Below are 19,844 nucleotides of genomic sequence, written 5' to 3'. Positions count from 1 at the left end.
CCAGTTCTGCTTTACCCCCATTCTCTCGACTTTAGCCTGAAAACAACGCACATGGGGTTCTACTCGCATTAACTTGGCTGCCATTCCCCCTGCAGCAGCTGTAATGCTACATATATATACACACACACACGTTGACTGTAATGATTCAAGTCTCCTGTTACTCCAACCAGCTATTTCCCCACCTTCCTGCTGAGAAAGGGCTGCTCAGCTCTTCCCTCCACACCACAGGCTTCTGCACACCCTCTTCCTAGGGCACCACACCTCAACAGCAGCTGTCACAAGACTGCTTCCCTATCCTAATACATTCCCAGGCAAAAAAAAAAACCCTCTTAAAATGGGCAATTTATGTAAGGGTATCTTCAGAACATCACAGTTTCTACTAGAGAGCTTCTGACTTTCCAAAACAAAGGCATTTGTAATAAAAATAAATTATTTTCCCGTTCTCCCTCTAAGAAACCAGCAAGTCATATCACACCAGACAAACGCAGAAATTTACAGCATCTCTCTACAAAATATTTATTGTTAACAGCCACAACATTGAATTCTCCACATATGTAGTATTTTGTGACAAAGCATAATTTGACTTGATGTATTTACACTCATCTGGCAGATACCACCTAGGAGTCAAACTCCCCATACCAGCTCACAACCAAAGAGACCAGTTTCCGAGAGGCTCGCCAAGATCCTAGCCCCAGACCCAAAACCAAGGTGAAGTCTCTTAAAGTGCAAATATAGTCAAGAGGCATTGGAAAAGATAATACTGCTTCCAAATTTGTTCAGTTTGGTTGCTTCCCTGTCCCCCAGAGCAGGGGTTGGGACATTAACCAAGGACCTGGGAGCCTCAAAAAAAAAAAATAAATCTCTCACAGACTAACTTGGAGAAGAGAATGACACCTGACATCTACAGCCCAAGCAGATGTGCTCAGCCACCACCACTGCTTATTTAGGGGTGGGCTGGTGAGTCTCGCTTCCCCCTTGTTTTGAAGAAAGGTTTTTACAAGAACACAGAGGGGATTCATCTTTTACATGTTGAATTTGGAGGGGGAATGCTGTTTCCTGCTTGGCTTTACATAAGGTTGGACACTCTGTTAGACCCGTGAGTGCTGTTTTTAACGAGGTCTGTTTCTCATTAGCTGGCTGCCCTGAAGAGCAGACAGACTGCTGTCCTGATACTTTTAGAGAAGCACATAGAAGCTGGAAGCTAAAAGCTTTATTCACCTTTCCTGTCTGACCCTTTAGAAACACGCAATATTCAAGTTCCTTGGCAATGCTTGGCACATTTCCCCTTTTAAAAAGGCAGATGGAAAACACTCAGTGCTCTATCAACCAAGAAAGTCTCTGCCTGGGTGGGTGGCCATCGGCCCTGGGAAGGCATTCAGCTCAAATTGTGAGCTGAGCATCAGTGCTGTGTTATGCACGAACCTGTAAATTCATCTTCACTCCAGAAATCCGCTGATGTTCTCGGTGTACGTGCCCTTCTAGATCAGTCCTTTGGTCCTTTTTCTTCAACATTTCATGCTGCAACACACAATGTTTTACAACGCTGGAAGCGGAAGAGAGTTGAACCACAGTCTTTAGACAAGCACTCAAACCACATCAGCAAACAGCATTTTTAGAAGACTTCCAAATGCTTCCCTATGAAAAGTAAACCAAAAAATGGCTGAAGGCTATCTGTTCACTTCCTCCAGGCAACAGACTTGGTAAAACCCTGAAAGACAATTTGCTACTGAACGCTAAAGTTTAACTGTTAAAATGCACTACAACCCCTAAATACCTGTATGTTACAAACGACCGCAAAATACGGCTGCTTACAGAAACACCAACAATGGTAAAATAGCACCAAGCAGCCTGAAATGCAACAATACTGAGTTGAAGAGGTGGCTGTGGGAACGTCCGCAACTATGAGGACCGAGATATCCGTCTCCTTTCATGCTGGGCATTTATAGGTGACGGTGGGACAGTTCATGCCAGGAAGAGGGATGCTGGTGTAGTAGTATCAATCTCTCATCTGCATCTCCAGGTCTGTTTGGTAAGATCAAAAGCATCAGTCCGCTGCTCCCTTCCCTCCTCCAGTCTGGAGGACGGCAAACTCACATTGCAGACCTGTGCTGTTAGAAATGGCTCTAAACTCGCACAGTAGCATCAGCAGAGACAAGCCACAGAGCTTAAGGAGAAGCTTCAACCACAGCATCAGTCCAAACATCAAGTTTATCAGACCGCCTCACGCACAGCAGTCCTCCCACCGCATGCAAACACTGCAGCTCACCACACGCTGCTACTTAAAAGGAACCAGCAGTGGAGAAATGCTCATTCCCCATCCCCAGCACAGCACATTTCCACTGACAACGGCTGCAGAAAATAAGAGAGGCAAGGAAAAGCAACACAGAAGAAGCTGTTCTACAAGCTGACTTACTTTTCCAGGGAGACACGCTCTGAATTATATACAGAGCCCCACAGTTGAGAGGAACTTTGCTGTAATAGGGGAATATCTAGACAACTGACCTAAGGTAAAACGCTCGAGCACTGTTCTCTGGGATGGGCTAGGACCTGAGAGCAGAGAACACGCCCATTATGGTGCTCATCACCTTACCAGCATTTTACAGTTGGAAGAGGGGAAGCACACATCACTGATGAGGGAAAGAATGGACTTTCCAAGCTGTGACCTAGCACGTAAAACCAAGCGTGTTTGGAAAGGCAAGAATACAATGAACACCACATTTAGGCTGAGTCTGTCCCGGCCTGCTGGTGGATGCATTTGATCAATGCAGCATTTCAGGAAAAAAAAACTGAAACCAGGCTTGAAGACTAGCTTGCCAGCCTTTCCATGCCATTCGCTCACAAGCTCTGCCCCCCACCCCCGAGCAGGAGAGCATGTCCCTTCCATCTCTCTGCAGGGGCGTTCCCTGGCGCAGGGCCACAGCAGAGACAGCACAGTCACACATTAAGACTTTTAAAATTCAATTCTGAAGACACCATCTGACAAAGGAAGCATCGCTCTTTTGGGGCTATCGCTGAAAACCTGCGGGGCCTGTAAGAAAATGCATGATGAACTAACTGCACGTCAGTTTTACCAACAAAGGGATACGGGTCTAAGCCTGGTGTGGGGAGAATTTAATGGAGCTTATTTACAAACCAGGAGGGGAAAACTGCATCGGTGAAGGTAAACAGCCTAGACACCCCACAATACTGGCCCACATCATATTTTTTAATATCTAAAAGTAAAAAAATATGGCCCATTCCCACTGCCCTCCCCCCCCGCCCCAATATTTACAAGATCAGCCAAGATGATACAGAAGGAAGATACACAGGCAGACTGTGTTTTCAGTCTCAGTTTGGTTTCTTCATCTTCCTGCTGTCAGACTCCTTTATTGCTTGGGCCACTGACCGGACCTCATCAGTACTGTCTGTGCCCTCCAGGATGCTGGCACAGCAAGCAGCAGGGAGGCTTCGGCAAGCTCTGGCAGCGGACAAAACCTCTGTGGTTCGTTGCACACTAAATTGTCAATAAAAGGATGACAGGATGTATAATGTATATTTACAGTCACCTGCTCTTTCGGCACGTGTTCCACTGCAAGAGAAACCAGCATCTGTTGTTTAAGCTGAAAATTGTCAGTATTCACTTTTGGCACAGAAGTAACTTTGCATCTGTGGACTGCAGTGAAACCAGAGATCCCAGATGTGAAAAACATGCACTTATGGGAAGGAAATGCACGTTCCACGTTGGAACATCAATAGCCTTGTGCACTTACAGAAGGAAAACACACAATTACAGCTTAAAAAATGCCACAAACATTTTGTAAATAAAACAGACTTCATTGCTCTTAAAAATTAATACTGTGTCAGTTCCAACTTCGGCTGAAGCCTGCAGGGCACGGACTGGAAGGTAAGAAGGTGTAGCATGCTGCTTCTGAACATGCTAGGAGGAGGCCAAGTGGAGGAGTCCTCGCAAAGGAATGCAACAAATAAAGGTAAGACAGATGGAAACATACGCAGGAACGGGAACACAGTCTAGGAGACCTAGGCAGTTCCAATACTATGCTTGCAATGGTGTGCTGCTGTTAGCAGTATGGAAGTCATCTGACAGCAGCAGCAGCAACGTAGGAATTAGTCATCGATAGTTGGCAACCAGAAGGCCTACAAAAGATGAAAGAAAGAGCATCTTTTACAGAGCAGAACACAAATCTCTCCTACCGCACACTGCAAAAGCTTATCACTGCTACCTTCTGTAAGCACACAGGCAGAGACTACCAAAGAGGCAGCAACACCCTCCCAGCAGTTTAAGTTACAATCCTTGCTTACGCTGGTTTGGTTTGCATTGCACGTTCTCCAGAGCAAGCCAGTCTTACACAAACTGAAAATACCAGCCATGTACAATGACCTAAAGAACTCATACTTCTGCGTGCGCATTCACTCACTGCTCTGCTTTCGTGTGTGTGTTCAGATGCTGGCCTGCTAGGTGTGCTGCCCCACATATCTACCTGCCAGGTAGGGCGCAACCAAGGCGTAACAGACATGGGCACCAGAGCCCAAGGAAATAAGTCTCAGTGCCACTGATGGGTCTCAGATTCATTTCTAAAAGGGTCAGCACCTCATTGAGCTAGGAGGAACTTAAAACACTTTCCTTACCATATTGGAACATGCGCTAGCAAAAGTCATGAATTTTGGATTGAACTGCAGACAGGTTATAGGACCTGTGTGTTTCCCATCCAGCACAGCCACCTTCATACCACTTTCCCCGTTCCAAACATGAATCTTCCCATCCTCCGAACCTGCAGGCAGGAGTGGAAAACAAGATATGCAAGATACTTTGGAGAGGCCAGCAGAGAAAATGAAGTAGATAACCTTTACTGTCAGAAAACAGTAGGAACAACCACGCCTCATCTTCCTAGCTTAACCTTTAAAATATTCAAAGTATCACTAGGGCATTTACAAAACATTGCTAGAGTTTACACACCTGTATCCAAACAGCGGGTTTGTATCTCTGCACTGCAGAAACTCAACTATGCAGCACAGTGCAACACTATTCTGGCAAAGAGGTTAACAACTACGGTCGAAAAGGAGAGCTGACACCATCCATCTAAGGAGGAAAGACCCTTGCCAGCTTGCAAGAGTTTGTGTGAGAGGTCAAAAGCTGGGTAGAAGAGTCCCACAAGTTCTCAGTTCAGACGCAGGAGGAGATAAATATTTCACTTGGTAGGCACAGAATCAAATCAAAGGCTTTACTGCTGAAGATAACCAGATTTCAATGCACTGTGCCAAATACCAGAAGCTTCACTGGAAATGTCAACTCTCCACATTGCTACAACGTGACAGGTTTTTCACTTTAAAATGCATTTTGCAAACCCTGAGGCTGGGCACTTATTTTTATAATTCAGTTGTGCTTTAATCTCATTTTAGATAGGATTCCTAATAAAAATGCAAAGAATTTTCTTCTGCTTCTGTATTTCTATGTATAGCCTTTCAGGGAGGAAAAAAATTAAGAAGCACAAGTTACAACTTAACCATATGTAAAAACTGAACAGAAATAAGTGTTTTGGAATGTCTTCCACTATAGTTTTCATTTGGAAGGGCACAACAGGAAGGTAAATATATGCAATAAAGTGCTCCAGAAACAGACTAAACAAAGAACCCTCCCCACCTTCTCTGCAATTGGGAAGTTCTCAGCCAGAACAAACAAACAATCAAACAAACAAACCCCACAAAAAAAGAAGTTTTGCCAAGAGCATCACTCATCCAGGAAAAATGAGGATCAGGATACCAATTACCACAAAGTATGTCCATCCTAGCCACAGGGTGAGGATCACTGACATAATTTATGTGATAGATCTCCATACATTATAATAGTTTGACAGTTTCTTATCTTTTCTGGAATAGTGTTCATATATAAAAGGAAAAAAGAAAAGCCTTCTTGCAGGCTCATTTACATTTCAGTCTAGAAAATGCTGAGTAAACTAACAAAACAGGAAACTCTCAATGCAAAGAAAAAACTTACAGCTGCATTGTGTTATTTAAATATATTCTGTTTCCCAACAGACACAACTTCAGTCCTACATAACACACCCAATTTCAGAGCACTGCAATTCTTTCCAAGAAGAATTATCTTACCTATCATGATGAACTGAGAGTCTGGCGTGAAGGATGCCTCCAGTGTGACAGCCTTACTATTGTTATAACCCTATGGCACAAAACAGGAGATGATGTAGTAGTGTCCACAGTAATTTTGCAAGCAAAGGGCACCTGCTCCCAAACCTAACACCAAGTTTCAAGCAGGTAACACAGGCAACAAGCTCACCCCAAATGTATGCAGGATAGCTCCTTTAAAGGCATCAATCAGCCGAATGAACCCTCCGTTAGTTGATATAAGGATGAGTTTGCCATCATTACTGAACTTCAGGCCTGTCCATTCACATGTTCGATCATACTGCATCTTAAACGTAGCAAATGGCCCCTTCAAAGAAAAAAAGTGGGAAATATGATGTAGACTCTGTATGCATTGCTGCTAACAAGAGTCTGCTTTTAACTTTAGCTCAGGAAAATGTTTAAGATTTTTCAAAAGAAAATCTTTAGTCCTAAAGATACCAAAGGAAAGCGTCATGGCAAAACCACGTCACTGCACATTTAAGTTTCAAAGTGGTATGAATCTGCAGTTTTGTAGCAAAAAAAGATCCCCAGTAGGGTGTTTCAATGCCCAGTAGTCCCATACTCTACCACATTCAACAGCAGAAATTAATTTAAGGTAGGAGGACGTTTTCAAACAAGGCTGCTAGTTGAAGTTAGAGAAAGAGCTTGAGCCAGTGTTATTGTCATCTGACTTTTTGAAAACCATGGAACTAGCTATGCTCACTGCTTAGCCAGTTCAGCTGCCCACCCAATTACAGATTCCTTCAAAACTTCCATCCTTTCTGACGATCCTGGCTCCATCTTTGGCAGTGTTCTTCCAGGAAAAAAAACAAAGCAAGCACCAAAACACAACAACAACAAAAAGCCTGAACAGGAGTTTGGAACAGGTTAAAGAGTTCGCCGAAGTAAACTTTAGCATTGGTTCAAGAGCGGATTTCAGGATCTGTGACAGCATCTACCCCTCTCTGAGATGTGTACTTATCGGAAACACTCTAGGTGCCAAGTAGGCACACCAGATGGTAAGCTGGAGTAAACAAATCCAGCCTCTGACCACTGAGTTTAGACTACTTCTTGCAAGCTAAAAAGCGTAAGAAGTGAAGTTTGGGTAGCTCACCTTGTCAAAAGAACGGAGATCGTAAAGCTTCACCATTTCAGAATTGACTCCTGCAGCAAAAATCAACCCTTCTGGGTCAAAAGAACACACAGGCTTCCCTTGGAGATGCATTAAACCCTGAAAAATAGAAGTCCAAATTATTTTGCAAAACTGATGCTCACACTTCTGCCACCACCCTTTGAGCCTACTGTGAGCAGGACAGAAGCCTATGGGTGGAACAACTGAATTTCAATTGTAAATATTGAAGTTTTACAAAGGTTCAGAATTCATCTTCTCAAAATCAACTCTGACTATTTCGTGTCATCATACAGAGTTTCCAGTTTGCTGCAATGAAAAGTTTACAGCGGAACAAATCAAGACCTCATTCGAGCTGTTATCCACTCAAAAAGTACCCAGAGAAGGGAGGATGGGGAGGATGATGTGGCTGTATTAATAACCACACCAGACAGCGTCACAAAACACTGTTGCTGGGATTGATAGCAACACTCTACCAACGATGGTTTAAGGACTCATACCTTCTGGAAGGTAACAGACCTTACATATTTAAATTGACAGATTACTATCAATGCTTATTTTTAATGTTAACTTTTCCTTAAGTCACACAGTAGAAAAGACTTGAGAAAATTTGGTAAAAGCCAACAAGATATATGATCTTCTGTATCCTGACTGTCCAGTCTGTGTGTGTTGGCCAAATGTCTTTATTCACGTGCATACAGTTAAATAAGAACACATCTTTGATTACATCAACAATACATTCAAGAAGTTTCTGCATTTCTGAAATACCATTCTTCTCTAGAAAAGCCTAGAGACTTTACTATTCTTTATTCTTTCCAATTTAGGTCAGTTTTCCCTGTGATCTCTGAAGGCTAGGCAGTAAGCTAGCCAATACTCAGGGTCCTCCAGTGGGACATCTCTGGTTTCTTGATAATAATTCTAGGCACTATGGCTGCCATCTCATGGGCAAATTGAAAATTACAAGTAACACTTCCTCAGCCTGTTTCCCAAACTTTGTTGGATGCAGCTTCCTTACAAGTCTTAGTTTTACCATTCTTGTAACTTCAGGTATTAGCATAAATCACAGAACTGCTACTGAATTTACAACCCTATCTCATCTGTAGCAACTTTGAGATTGAGATTCATCCCAAGCAAAACTCACACACTGGCGTTAAAGGCATACTCCCGGAGAAAGGCAAAATTAAGATTTCTTGTCAGAAAAAGCTTAAGACAGATAAAACCATTTTGTAAGGAATGTAACTGTGTTGGGTTTGCGTGGCAAGGTTTTGGTAGTGGGGGGGGCTACAGGGGTGGCTTCTGTGAAAAGCTGCTAGAAGCTCCCCGTGTCTGATAGAGCCAATGCCAGCCAGCTCTAAGACGGGCCCGCCGCTGGCCAAGGCCAAGCCAATCAGCGCCTCTGTGACAACATATTTAAGAAGAAGAAAAACACTTAGAGAGAGCTTTTGCAGCCGGAGAGAGGAGTGAGAAGATGTGAGAAACTCTGCAGACACCAAGGTCAGTGCAGATGGAGGGGGAGGAGGAGCTCCAGGTGCTGGAGCAGAGATCCCCCTGCAGCCCGTGGTGAAGACCATGGTGAGGCAGGCTGTCCCCCTGCAGCCCATGGAGGAAGGATGAGGGGGTGTAGCGATTCCACCTGCAGCCCGTGGAGGACCCCACGCCGGAGCAGGTGGAGGCACCTGAAGGAGGCTGCGGCCCGTAGGAAGCCCACGCTGGAGCAAGTTCCAGGCCGGACCGGTGGACCCGTGAAGAGGGGAGCCCACGCCAGGGCAGGTTTGCTGGCAGGACTTGTGACCCCGTGGGGGACCCCACGCTGGAGCAGTTTGCTCCTGAAGGTCTGCACCCCGTGAGAGGGACTCCATGCTGGAGCAGGGGAACTATGAGAGGAGTCCTCCCCCTGAGGATGAAGAAGCGGCAGAAACACCGTGAGATGAACTGACCGTAACCCCCACTCCCCGTCCCCCTGTGCCACTGAGGGGGGGGAAGGTTGAAGCCGGGAGTGAAGTTGAGCCTGGGAAGATGGGAGAGGTGGGGGGAAGTGTTTTAAGAGTTGATTTTATTTTCTCATTCCTCTACTCTGTTTTGCCTAGTAATAAATTAGATGAATTCCCTCTCTAAGTTTGGTCTGTTTTGCTCATGACGACAATTAGTGAGTGATCTCTCCCTGTCCTTATCTCGACCTGCAAGCATTTCGTTATGCCTTTTCTCCCCTGTTTGGTGAATGAGGGGAGTGATAGAGTGGCTCTGGTGGGCACCTGGCCCCCAGCCAGGGTCAACCCACCACAGTAACCTTTTCTTCTTTCTACATTTACAGTTACATTGTCTGGAATAAGTAAATAGCCCCCCCTCTCATAAGCAAAATGGTCCCAGAGAGATGGGAAAATATGAGAGCACAATACTGCATGTCCAGATATAGGGACAGAACAGCTCATCAACAATAAAAGGTGGAGATTACGCTCCTAGTCTTTCATTCCTGCCCCTGCTGCCAACTCTGGCACTTTTCTCAGCCCACACAAGCCTGCTTCCACTAAAAAAAGGGCAGTAAGGTATTCCAGCAAAATAAATAAATAAAAACAAAGAAGAGTTTGCCTTGCTAGAAAGTTACATCTGCTCACAAACAGGTCTGATGAACAACAAAGGTGATGCAAGGAGGGGGTAGACCATATGGCTGCAGTGTTACTGTAGATCATCAGTTTCTTCATCAAATTTAATTGCATCAAGGCATCAATTTTAAATACCCACTATAAACACTCAGATAAGATGCGTTCCCAACCCAGGAGAGATGTTGGCTGTTGTGGTTTAGCCCCACTTGGCAACTAAGCACCACGTGGCCGCTCACTCACTCCTTCCCCCTCGCAGTGGTATGGGGAAGAAAATCATAGGACAAAGGTAAAACTCGTGGGTTGGGATAAGGACAGTTTACCAGGACAGCAACGGAAGAGGAAAATAACACCACCACCACTAATAAAAGAATATAAAAAGCAGGTGATACACAATGCAATTTGCTTACTGCCCGGAACCCGATGCCCAGCTTGTCCTGGAGCAGCAATCCCTCCTCCCCGGCCAGCTCCCCCCTTTATATACTGAGCATGATGTTGTATGGTATGGAATGTCTCTTTGGGTAGTTTGGGTCAGCTGCCCTGGCAGTGTCCCCTCCCAGCTCCTTGTGAAAATTAACTCTATTCCAGCCAAAAACTAAGACACCAGCTAAGAGAGAACACTCTCTCACACACATGGGGTAGCAGCCTGATGAACAAGCTGATGACACCCAGCTCTTCTCTTATTTCATCAGCTGTGGGTGTTATTTCTTGCTCTTCCCAGCACCTCTCCAACAGAGACATAGGTGAAAGCAAGTGGTGTTACACAATGCGGCATACATATTTCACAGAGATTTGTGATCGAGGCTCCTTCAGCATTCTAGGAAGGTGTCAACACTAAATCAGCAGCACACATTTTCTGGCAGTGTTTTTGTTTTATAACAAGCACACATCCATCTTTCATCCTTCTGACTGAAAATGCAACACATTATGCACATGAATTCGATATCCTACCTGGCAATTTGGAGAACGGAGATCCCAAAGTCGAATAGTTTTATCAAGGGATCCAGAAATAAAAGTATCATCCACTGGAGACATTGAAAGAGCAACCACTCTGCAACACAGAAGACCACATGCATCAGAGAGACAGAAAGGAAGGGAATGGAGCAACATCTACCCCAACAGCCGTGTACAAGCTCATAATTACCACCACGAAAATCAGAATGATTTAAGTGTAAATCAAGCTCATTAAAATCATTTTTTCAATTTCTCCTGTACTGTCTCCAAGCCACATCTCACCTTTTTGTATGCCCCGGGAAATACCGAATGTATTTGTTGTCATGCAGGGAGAGGTATCGGATTGTATCTGAAAACATAAACAAACCATAAGCTTTATTATACCATGAATCCAACGTCATCTAAAGTGGTCACAGAGTAAACTTGCTCCCCACAGCAACAGCAGTCTTGACACAGTGAGTAAGTCTGGTCATTTGATTTCAAGACACACTTTGAAACTGAATCGAGTTAGAAAAAGACATAAACCAACTTGGTTTCCAAGGCAGAACTGGAAATCAGGCACCAGGAAAAGATACCTCCCACAGTCTGAAGTCATATTGCATCTTAAAGGCAAACTGTCACATGATTTACGCAAGTTAATTTCAAAGTTACTAAAATTTAAGTACAAGTAGGTTTTATTCCATCATTCTCACAAAATTGAGAGTATCAATTTACAAAGTTGATACTATCACTTTTTTGCTATACAGCATGAATCTTGCTGCATTACCTATGTACACATCCAGCAACTAAGTCTCCAACTAAACAGTAAGTATAGGAAATGTGCAAATTCTAGCATGTAGCTGAAGAGAAGATAAAAACATGAACTTCAAAGTCAGAACAAGACCATTAAAAAGTAGCAAATCTTTTTTTTTTTTTTTTTAAATCTGACAGACAATAGCTTCACACATTCTCTGCGCTTAGAGCAGCTAAGCTTTAAGAAGAGGACAGAGGAGTAACTGAAAGTTTAGTCCACTTAAAGCAATCTTAAAAATACATTGAATAAATCAGAGCAGCACCACAATATTCCTCAAGTGGTAAATTTATTCTGAGTATAGATGAACATACCAAGAGTAGCCCAGAATTTTGGAAGATGCTGTTAAGACTTTCTCCCAAGATTAAAAGAAATCCTTTCAAGAGGAGATTAAAAGAAATCCTTTCAAGAGGAAACAATTATTGAAGCACAGAAGTCACTTTATAATCTTTATGTACCGATCCATCTGAGCAATGAAACATGAAGAGCAGAAGTTAAACCTCTGATATCTGAAAGCAGCATCAGCAAAATCCCTTCTCACATTAGTTAGAGGACACCAGTTTAAGCTATTGCTGGACAGAAGAGATTGGCATTATGCACCTGCACCGTACAGTGCTAAGAGTCTCCATACAGCTGAAACAACAAGTCTTGCCAAGGCTCCACAAAAATGGAGGGAAAAGGACATTTTTACTTTTGACTTGGAAGAACAAGAGCCAACAGGATGCAACATGCACAGAGCATTTTAAAACTCATAAGGGCTACTGCATTCAGAGCTTTTTGAAAGGCTCATTCAACAAAATTAAGTTTCTGTGAAAAAATTATCAAGTTACCATTTTTTGCCTGAGGTTTCACATCAAGCTGAGATCAGAGTTCTAGACCACCCTCCAGCATTTGACAAGAAAACGAAAGCTGAGTGATCAAGCTGGAAACATGATGCTGGAGACACACGATTCTGAAAGGCTTCAAGTGACCTGAGGTGACTAGCCAAAACATAAATCCCCAACGCCAGTGTTGCATCTCATCATGGCTAGAACCAACATGCTTCAAGCATGCTGTTAAGACACGTCTCTAGTTTTTCCTGCAAGAACTGTCGTTACCTGATTTCTGAAGTATCCATGCAGAATTTCATCTTCCTTTGCTAAAGAGGAAGCACTGAGGAACTGCGATCCTTTGTGATCCTTTTTGTTGGCAGTGCTCTGTCCCAGGCAAGGCAGTGGCCTGTACAGTTATCTCCTGTACCGGGTGGTATCATAGACCCTCAAACTGTACAAACTACTACCTCAGCCTGGAATCAGGCAAGAGGAACTAGGTTCAAAGGTCTTGAGGAAATCTTCAGAAGTAAGTGGATTGGTAGCAACTCCAAAATATAAAATGCTTGGGAACAAGTGCCAGCGCTCCTGTAACACATTCCTGGGTTAATTTTCCCTCCCGATAACTGCCTAGCACTAAATATAACGTACCTTGCCCAAGACTGCACACATTAGGGACTATAGAATATCTGGACCCCTACAGAACACACTGCTGGTTTTACTAGGCTCACAGTTTGTAACAGCAACGAATACTTTCATATTCTATCTTTTCCTTTTCTTCTCATCAAGTTATTTATCATAATGCTACCCTGCAGGATGAAGACTTAAGTTTTCGTTCCTCAAAGGCTTACCAGTGTTACAAACAAAAACTCACAACTCAAACTGGCATTAAAAATGCTTCATTAAATTGTTAATGAATTGTAAATTAAATAACAGCCAAATCAGAAATGTGACATAAAGTAATAACTTAATTAAAAAAATAACAAGTAAGCTGCGAAACAGACCAGAAAGGCAAGTGCTTCCCATCACAGTTTTAATCCTTTTATGCTATTAAATCCAGTTCCGTTGGAAACTTACTTGTCCTCTAGTTTCAGGCCCGGCTTGTTGTAGTTTAACCTGACTTCCTAACTCTTAGCTTCCATCTGCTCTAAATTCATACTCATTTAAATTCCTTAAGTAACCGAGCACATGCCACAAGGCACCAGTACCTCTACTGTCAAGCTCCATTTCTGCAAAGGAAAAACCAAACCAAAACCACTATTCCAGAAATGATTGAGTTTACAAATACAGTGTTAAAACCCATTTATAAAGTGCTGTGCTAAGAGACTCGTTCACTGAAAAACTCTCAGACACTGCCTACGACAAACAAAATTGAGACAAAATTTGAAATGAACGCTAGCTGTTTCCAACCTTAGGAAGAATTATATGTAGCTATCTGTGCCAGTTCTTAAGTTTGAATTTTAATTTAAACTCAAATACACAAATACAAATAGTGAGCCTGTCATGAAGCTCTAGAAGCCCTTCAATGTCACCAATTAGAGAGTGTAGCTATCACAGACACTGACTGTGGAAAAACGGCATGAAAATGGGTGTTCTGTCTATCACATGGAAAAAAACAGATTGACAGAAGCAAAGCTAATCTCAGGAGAGCTCTGCAACCTCCTCCAGGCTTGGCTGGTGATTTGCTGCGTTACCTGAACTTCCTGCCCTCCTTGCTGTGTACAGAGAATGGAAAAACATTCCCTTCTTTTGCAGTTGACTTGTGTGTGTACCAGAACAGAGCTGCAGTGATTAGCCCACCTTCTGGCCACATGCTCCTTCTACCTCATTTCACATGTAAGAAATTAAGGCAGGAGGCTGACTGACTGCACCGGTATCTAACAGCAAAACGAACGGCAGAATCACAAATTGAACTTTTATGGCACTAACAATATTTAATCCCTTAGTTATTGCAGCAATGAACAAAACTCACATCAGCATGCTCGAGGGAATATCACTGAGTTGTACATTAGAGTTGAACATTAATTCCTCTGTCTGACAGCGCATTTATCACTGGAAAGTTGCTATAATTTTTCCCAGCTCTTTAAAGCTATTTATCCAGGCATGTAGTTTTAAGTGTAAGGAGATTAAATACGCCCAACTCCAGTGGATCACTTACCATCTATTTTGTTGGAGCTGTACACAACAGTGTTGGCAGCATGTGTGTACCTGATGAGGTCCACTCCATACTTCTTACTGTACAGCGTTCTCTTTGGTCTGTCAGGAGGAAGCAGAAATAATTGCACTCACTGCAACAAAAAGCTTACACCGAAACTCACCACATTAAAAAAGCCTGTTTTCATTGAGCTATTACAAGATTGTTTCAAGTGGTCAGGCGTTTTTATAAAAAGAAAGAAAAGCTTTTGTATTTGATTTTCAAACAAGCACCGTGGTGCTTTCTCCAAGACCATCCCTAGGCTTGAGGAGTTCCCTGTAACACCTGCAAAATGCACTTGTCTCCTCCAAAAATTCTTTTTCCCATGATGCCTACTGTAAAAAGAATACAAGGAGCTAGCATAATGAGCCCTTAATGTCAAGCAGCACTGCCTCATCATTCCCTTGCCCATCCAAATCTCTAATTCATCTTGCTTATTTTAGATTGAGAATAATTTGTCTTTGTTCTATGTCACTTCAAAACCTAGAGCAGGGTGTCTCATTCAGAATAGGTCATCTTGGTATTAACACAAACATGTATATATACCAGTAGTCTATAAAAGCAACGGTAACACAGAGACTCAAACTACTGGAGAATTATACTCATATTCTATCTTAATTAAAGCATGAAACTCAAGTGTAACATTTTGCAACACAATTAAAGACATTCTAGTGGGAGTGAAGACAACACACAGAACTGGGTATTTAGGGGTCTGGTAAGCGACTGATGTACTGCAGTACTAGAAATTTAAACTGCAAAGTAAACTTAGAAGTAGTCTGTTAATAAGCACACCTTACAAAAGCAGCAGTGCCTGTTTAAGCAGTGCAAGGTCTTCACCACCCTCCTTCCCCTTTCTTCCTCAACTATGGTAGCACAGTGGTTTCAAAGCTGGGCAGTCAACCAACTGGGGTACCAATCAGCATCAGAAATAACAGTCTCTTCCGGGAGGTATTTTTAATCCAGAAATTCATCACTCTGGTTATTACACAGGCCCACAAAATATTTTACCAAATAGTTTACCAACACAAACCAAGGACAACAGCATGGAAATGGAAACAAACAGCAGGAGCAGTTTAAACTGATACTGCTGCCAAAAGAAAAGTTTATCAGACTATACCCTCAGACAAGGTATTTCTAAAATGCTCGACTTTTTCCTTGTTTTCATTAGCCTCAAATTGACACACCCAAACATGAGCATAAGTTGGAGACTTTTCGTATCAGAACAAAAATAGACATTCATTCTTAAGGATTAATTCTCAAACAGCAGAAGCCATAAGGCTCTGACTTCAAATGAACTTGCTGGGGACAAGCTTCCATTAACTGAAAGCCAATACAGCAAGTGTAATCAAAACCCATACACCACCTGTACCACTTACACCAAATCTCAACAGATTCTTCCTCAGTTCCTTCAGTGGACTTTTGAATCAATTTTTCTGATGCAAACATGCTACAAATTGGAAACAGCACATATAAATATGTGCCTGGAAATATCAAATGTAAATTTAGACACCAGAATTCTGTAACATTATGCCTGATATACTTCTCCATACTGCTTTCTGTAATTACCCCAGCTACACTACTGACCAAATCAGAAAAAAAACCACCCACCAAAATCCCCCAAAATGCAAAACATACTAAGACTCTCATGCCTAGTCTGGTTCTTCCTTATCTATGAAAAGTTTAAAGCTTAGAAGTTCTATTCAGAATAAAAGTATATGCACCAAAGAATATACACAGAGACAATAAAGATCAACAGATGGAGAAAAGCACATTTACCAGAAAAAAGGAAAGTACTTCTGTGTTTTAAGGAAGGTGAAGTTTCCATGTAAGCTGATACAAGCAGAAGCATGTCACTTCACACAAGACCAACTGCCTGTTCCCAATTGATTATTTAAAAATACAAACAAGAAACCTAAGTTTTACATACTTTTTTAAACAAATCGCAATCACTAAACATAATTCAAAGTTTATAGTTAATCTATGCAGCCCACTTGCAAATCAGGCAATATTGCCAAACAAAAATACTAAAATACAAGATAAACCTTTGCTAGGCCACCATTACATCATACTAGGGCTACAAATTTGCAGCCACAAGCCTCCTGTTCCCAGCCTCAAGGACTGTTGTACATCCCAACACACAATTCTGTTCTAAACGCTTTCAGAGTTCATTCTTAAGCCCCAACAGACACAGGTAAGCCTCTTGGTTATGCTTTTCAGCCAGCCTATTACGGAGGTACTTAGTGACACATAATGGGTTAAAAAAATAACAACAGTTTAGTTGTTTACACATTTTGAAATAGAAGTGGAATCTCAGGTCCAAAATTATTGGATGCTCATGAAGCAGGACAATTTTTTCAAGTTTGTTGGCTATGCTCGAAATACACATGATAAGGGAATCTGTGTTACAAGGAGATAATCTTGTTCTGTCAGCCCTTGGCTACACATCATTGTTTAAGTTGTCCTGACGCCTTTAGAAACTAAATTTCACTGAGATGGGGCCTGGTCATACTGGTAACGACTCTCATAACTGTATAGCTCATTTTGGTACAGTAAAACAAAGCAAACTAGGTGAGGGTGTACCTAAAGTATAACCAAACACAGTTGCATTTTAATTCTACCAACAGAACTGCTCATTAACAGAGAAAAAACACCACCCAAATTTTGCCACTTTTACATGGGGAAAAGTTTTAACATTCAGGCCATGCGATGAAGTAGGGTACGTTATACTGAAACCCAGCAAGCAGGATATTTCCTCCTGGCCATTATATTCATTAGCAATGACATACACAAGAAGGTGAGAATTCCAGGCCCTTGAAACAGTGGTTTAAGAAAAACAAAAACACTCTAGGCCTGAAACTGCCAAATTCCACCATGTCACAACAATGATCATTCACAGATTTGATTTTTCATCTCCACATGAATCTCCTGTGAAAGTAATTCAGAGCTAAAACTTTCCAGGCGAGAGAAAAAGTGTGTCCTGCATCCCTAGGTACCTCTAAAAATCACGCTTACACTTTTAAGTCAATTGATAGTACATGAGAAACTCAAATTAATTTTATAACCATTAAAGAAATGCATCCTGAAACAGGGGTTACCTTGATGAAACTACTCTCATTGCCCTGTAGCACTTCAGTAGATGACCATCAATCTTCAACATTTAACTTAATTAAAGCAAACCCTCTGACTGTAAAGCATACATCAGGACTAGATGGAGACAGGGATGAAAGGACCAAATGCCTCCAACCCATCAAATTATTCTTTACAAGTTTGAAAGGGGAAGAGCAATCAATACCATCTGCATTAACATCACTCAGCCCTTCTACTATTGTATATAATTAGGATCTAGAATACAATCCACGGCAGGCACCATAGGTATAAAGTTACCTATTCTTACACAAATAAAAATTAATCCATTCCAAATGAGAGTTCACTGTATCAGATAGGGAACAGCAACAACTTTAACATGTAAAGCAAGCAAACTAGATAGAAGTGTAAACATATAATAAGTGGTCTACAAAATTAAGAGAATATGCAGGATGCAGTCTTTCAAACACAGCAAGTATGACGTCTTGGTCTGCTTGAAAAAGCAGGAGGATTAGGAATACCTGGTTTACTAGAAAATATACACAACACTGACACATCTACTTCGCAGTACTCCCAAACCATTTTTTTTTCACTCCTGCATTACCCTGTCCTATTTATTCTCTCTCCTACAACACACATGTTCATTTTTCTTTCACTTTCTATTCCAGACATCAACTGCAAGTATTACTGGTGGTCTTATTTGCACGTTTTCATCCTCTGAACAAGAGCACCCTATCTTAAGTGCAAATTTCTGGGGTTTTATATGTAAAACAGGACAAACATCGTGTGATCAATGAAAGAAGAAAGATAAACTGGACAACTCTGTTCAGTGAGAAACACACACATCTTAATCCATTACCCTTAAGCAACAGAAATCAATAAACACCTTGATTGATTAAATGTAAATTAACACAACCTTTGAAGACACATGTAAATCACACACATATTTTAACTGTGCTTTATAGATAAGAGCGCAACTAGAGGAAAGGATTTAAAGCACAGAGGACCACCTTTATCTGCAATGTTCTCTAACACCACTTAGGAACTAGTTTTAAGGAAAACACCATCGAGTTTTTAGAAGTTACAGTAAACACACACCACATCTTCACCTTTTGGCTTAAACATTTATCCAAGAAGTTACATTCAAATTTGGTTGTTTAAAATGGCACATCTGTACAATGCTCACAGCAATTACTTCTATTTTAATTAGCGAGACTTAAGCCCAGAGAAGTCAGTTTGCATATCTGTAACAATCCCGAGGCCTGGAAATGTGACCAGACTCACCCCTTAAGCTTAACAACTATTTAGTTCTCACAGCAGTGAACTCTCCCTCACACTTGGGAAATTAAATTACCATCGCTGGCTCCAGCCTAGCAGAGATAACAAGCAGAGACACCCGTAGTGCAGACAAACCCATGCTGCTCCCATCTCCGCGCCCCACTTTAATCGTTTATAATCCCCACCCCCGTTAGACATCGTTGCAGTTCCACTTGCAAACCTACATTAAAAAGTAACAAAAGAAAAGCTAAAGCTTATCAACCAGACCTGCCATCCCCTCAGCGCAGTCGCACCGGCGGGGAGCCGGGCACAGCTTCTCCCCGAACGCCGGAACGGGCAGGAGCCAAACCGGCGCCTCTCACAGCCCCTCCCCGCCCCAGCCCCCCCCCCCCAGCCCTCCCGAAGGCGGGCATCCCCCTCCCGCGGCCCGGCGGAGGAGCGGGCCCGGCCGCGTCCCCGCCACTCACTTGCCCTCCTGGCAGTCGTAGAGAACGATGGAGTCGTCGTCGCTGCTGGAGATGACGGTCTCGCCGTTGGGGCTAAAGTCAAAGCAGTTAATCTTGTCCGAGTTCTCGCGGAAGACCTTGGCCACGCGGAAGCTCCGCAGCACGTTGTCCGTCAGCTTCATCCCGCCGCCGGGCCGGGCCGCGCCGAGGGCGGCGGCGGCGGCGCTGAGGGGAGCCGGGCGGGGCTCCCGGCGGCGGCGGGAGCGGACGGGCAGGACCTCACGGGGCGACGGGGATCAGCAGAGGGCGGGGAGGGACGGCGGGCCGGGGCGGGCGGCGCCCTCCGGCTCTGCTCGGCCCGCTCAGGCCGCGGAGAGGCGGCTCCTCCTCATTGTGTCCGCCATCTTGCTGCTCCGGGAACAGCAGGGGGCGGCGCGCGGGGC

General features: G+C 43.1%; 1 protein-coding gene across 1 annotated transcript; it reads right to left on the bottom strand.

The window, feature by feature from the left end:
* Positions 1-491: 491 nt before the first annotated feature.
* On the bottom strand, positions 492-19,844 carry WDR82 (WD repeat domain 82). Its single transcript, XM_054837939.1, has 9 exons — positions 19,423-19,844; positions 14,558-14,655; positions 11,083-11,149; positions 10,798-10,897; positions 7,235-7,351; positions 6,293-6,448; positions 6,106-6,175; positions 4,627-4,769; positions 492-4,134 (listed from the first exon to the last, which is right to left on the bottom strand). Exons 1-9 carry the CDS (start codon positions 19,581-19,583, stop codon positions 4,105-4,107), a joined length of 942 nt encoding a protein of 313 aa, XP_054693914.1. The 5' UTR covers positions 19,584-19,844; the 3' UTR covers positions 492-4,104.

Source organism: Grus americana, chromosome 11 (assembly GCF_028858705.1).
Source record: "Grus americana isolate bGruAme1 chromosome 11, bGruAme1.mat, whole genome shotgun sequence".
Classification (NCBI taxonomy): Eukaryota; Metazoa; Chordata; class Aves; order Gruiformes; family Gruidae; genus Grus; species Grus americana.
Note: the sequence above shows the minus strand (reverse complement) of the source record. Positions and strands in the feature narration are given on the sequence as shown.

Excerpts from the sequence above, each read along its gene's own strand:
- WDR82 (XM_054837939.1), bottom strand. The coding sequence starts at position 19,583 with ATGAAGCTGACGGACAACGTGCTGCGGAGCTTCCGCGTGGCCAAGGTC. Across the intron at positions 11,150-14,557 it reads CAGCTCCAACAAAATAGATG|ATACAATCCGATACCTCTCC; the intron begins GTAAGTGATCCA and ends TTATGTTTTCAG. Across the intron at positions 4,135-4,626 it reads CTAGCGCATGTTCCAATATG|GCCTTCTGGTTGCCAACTAT; the intron begins GTAAGGAAAGTG and ends CATCTTTTGTAG.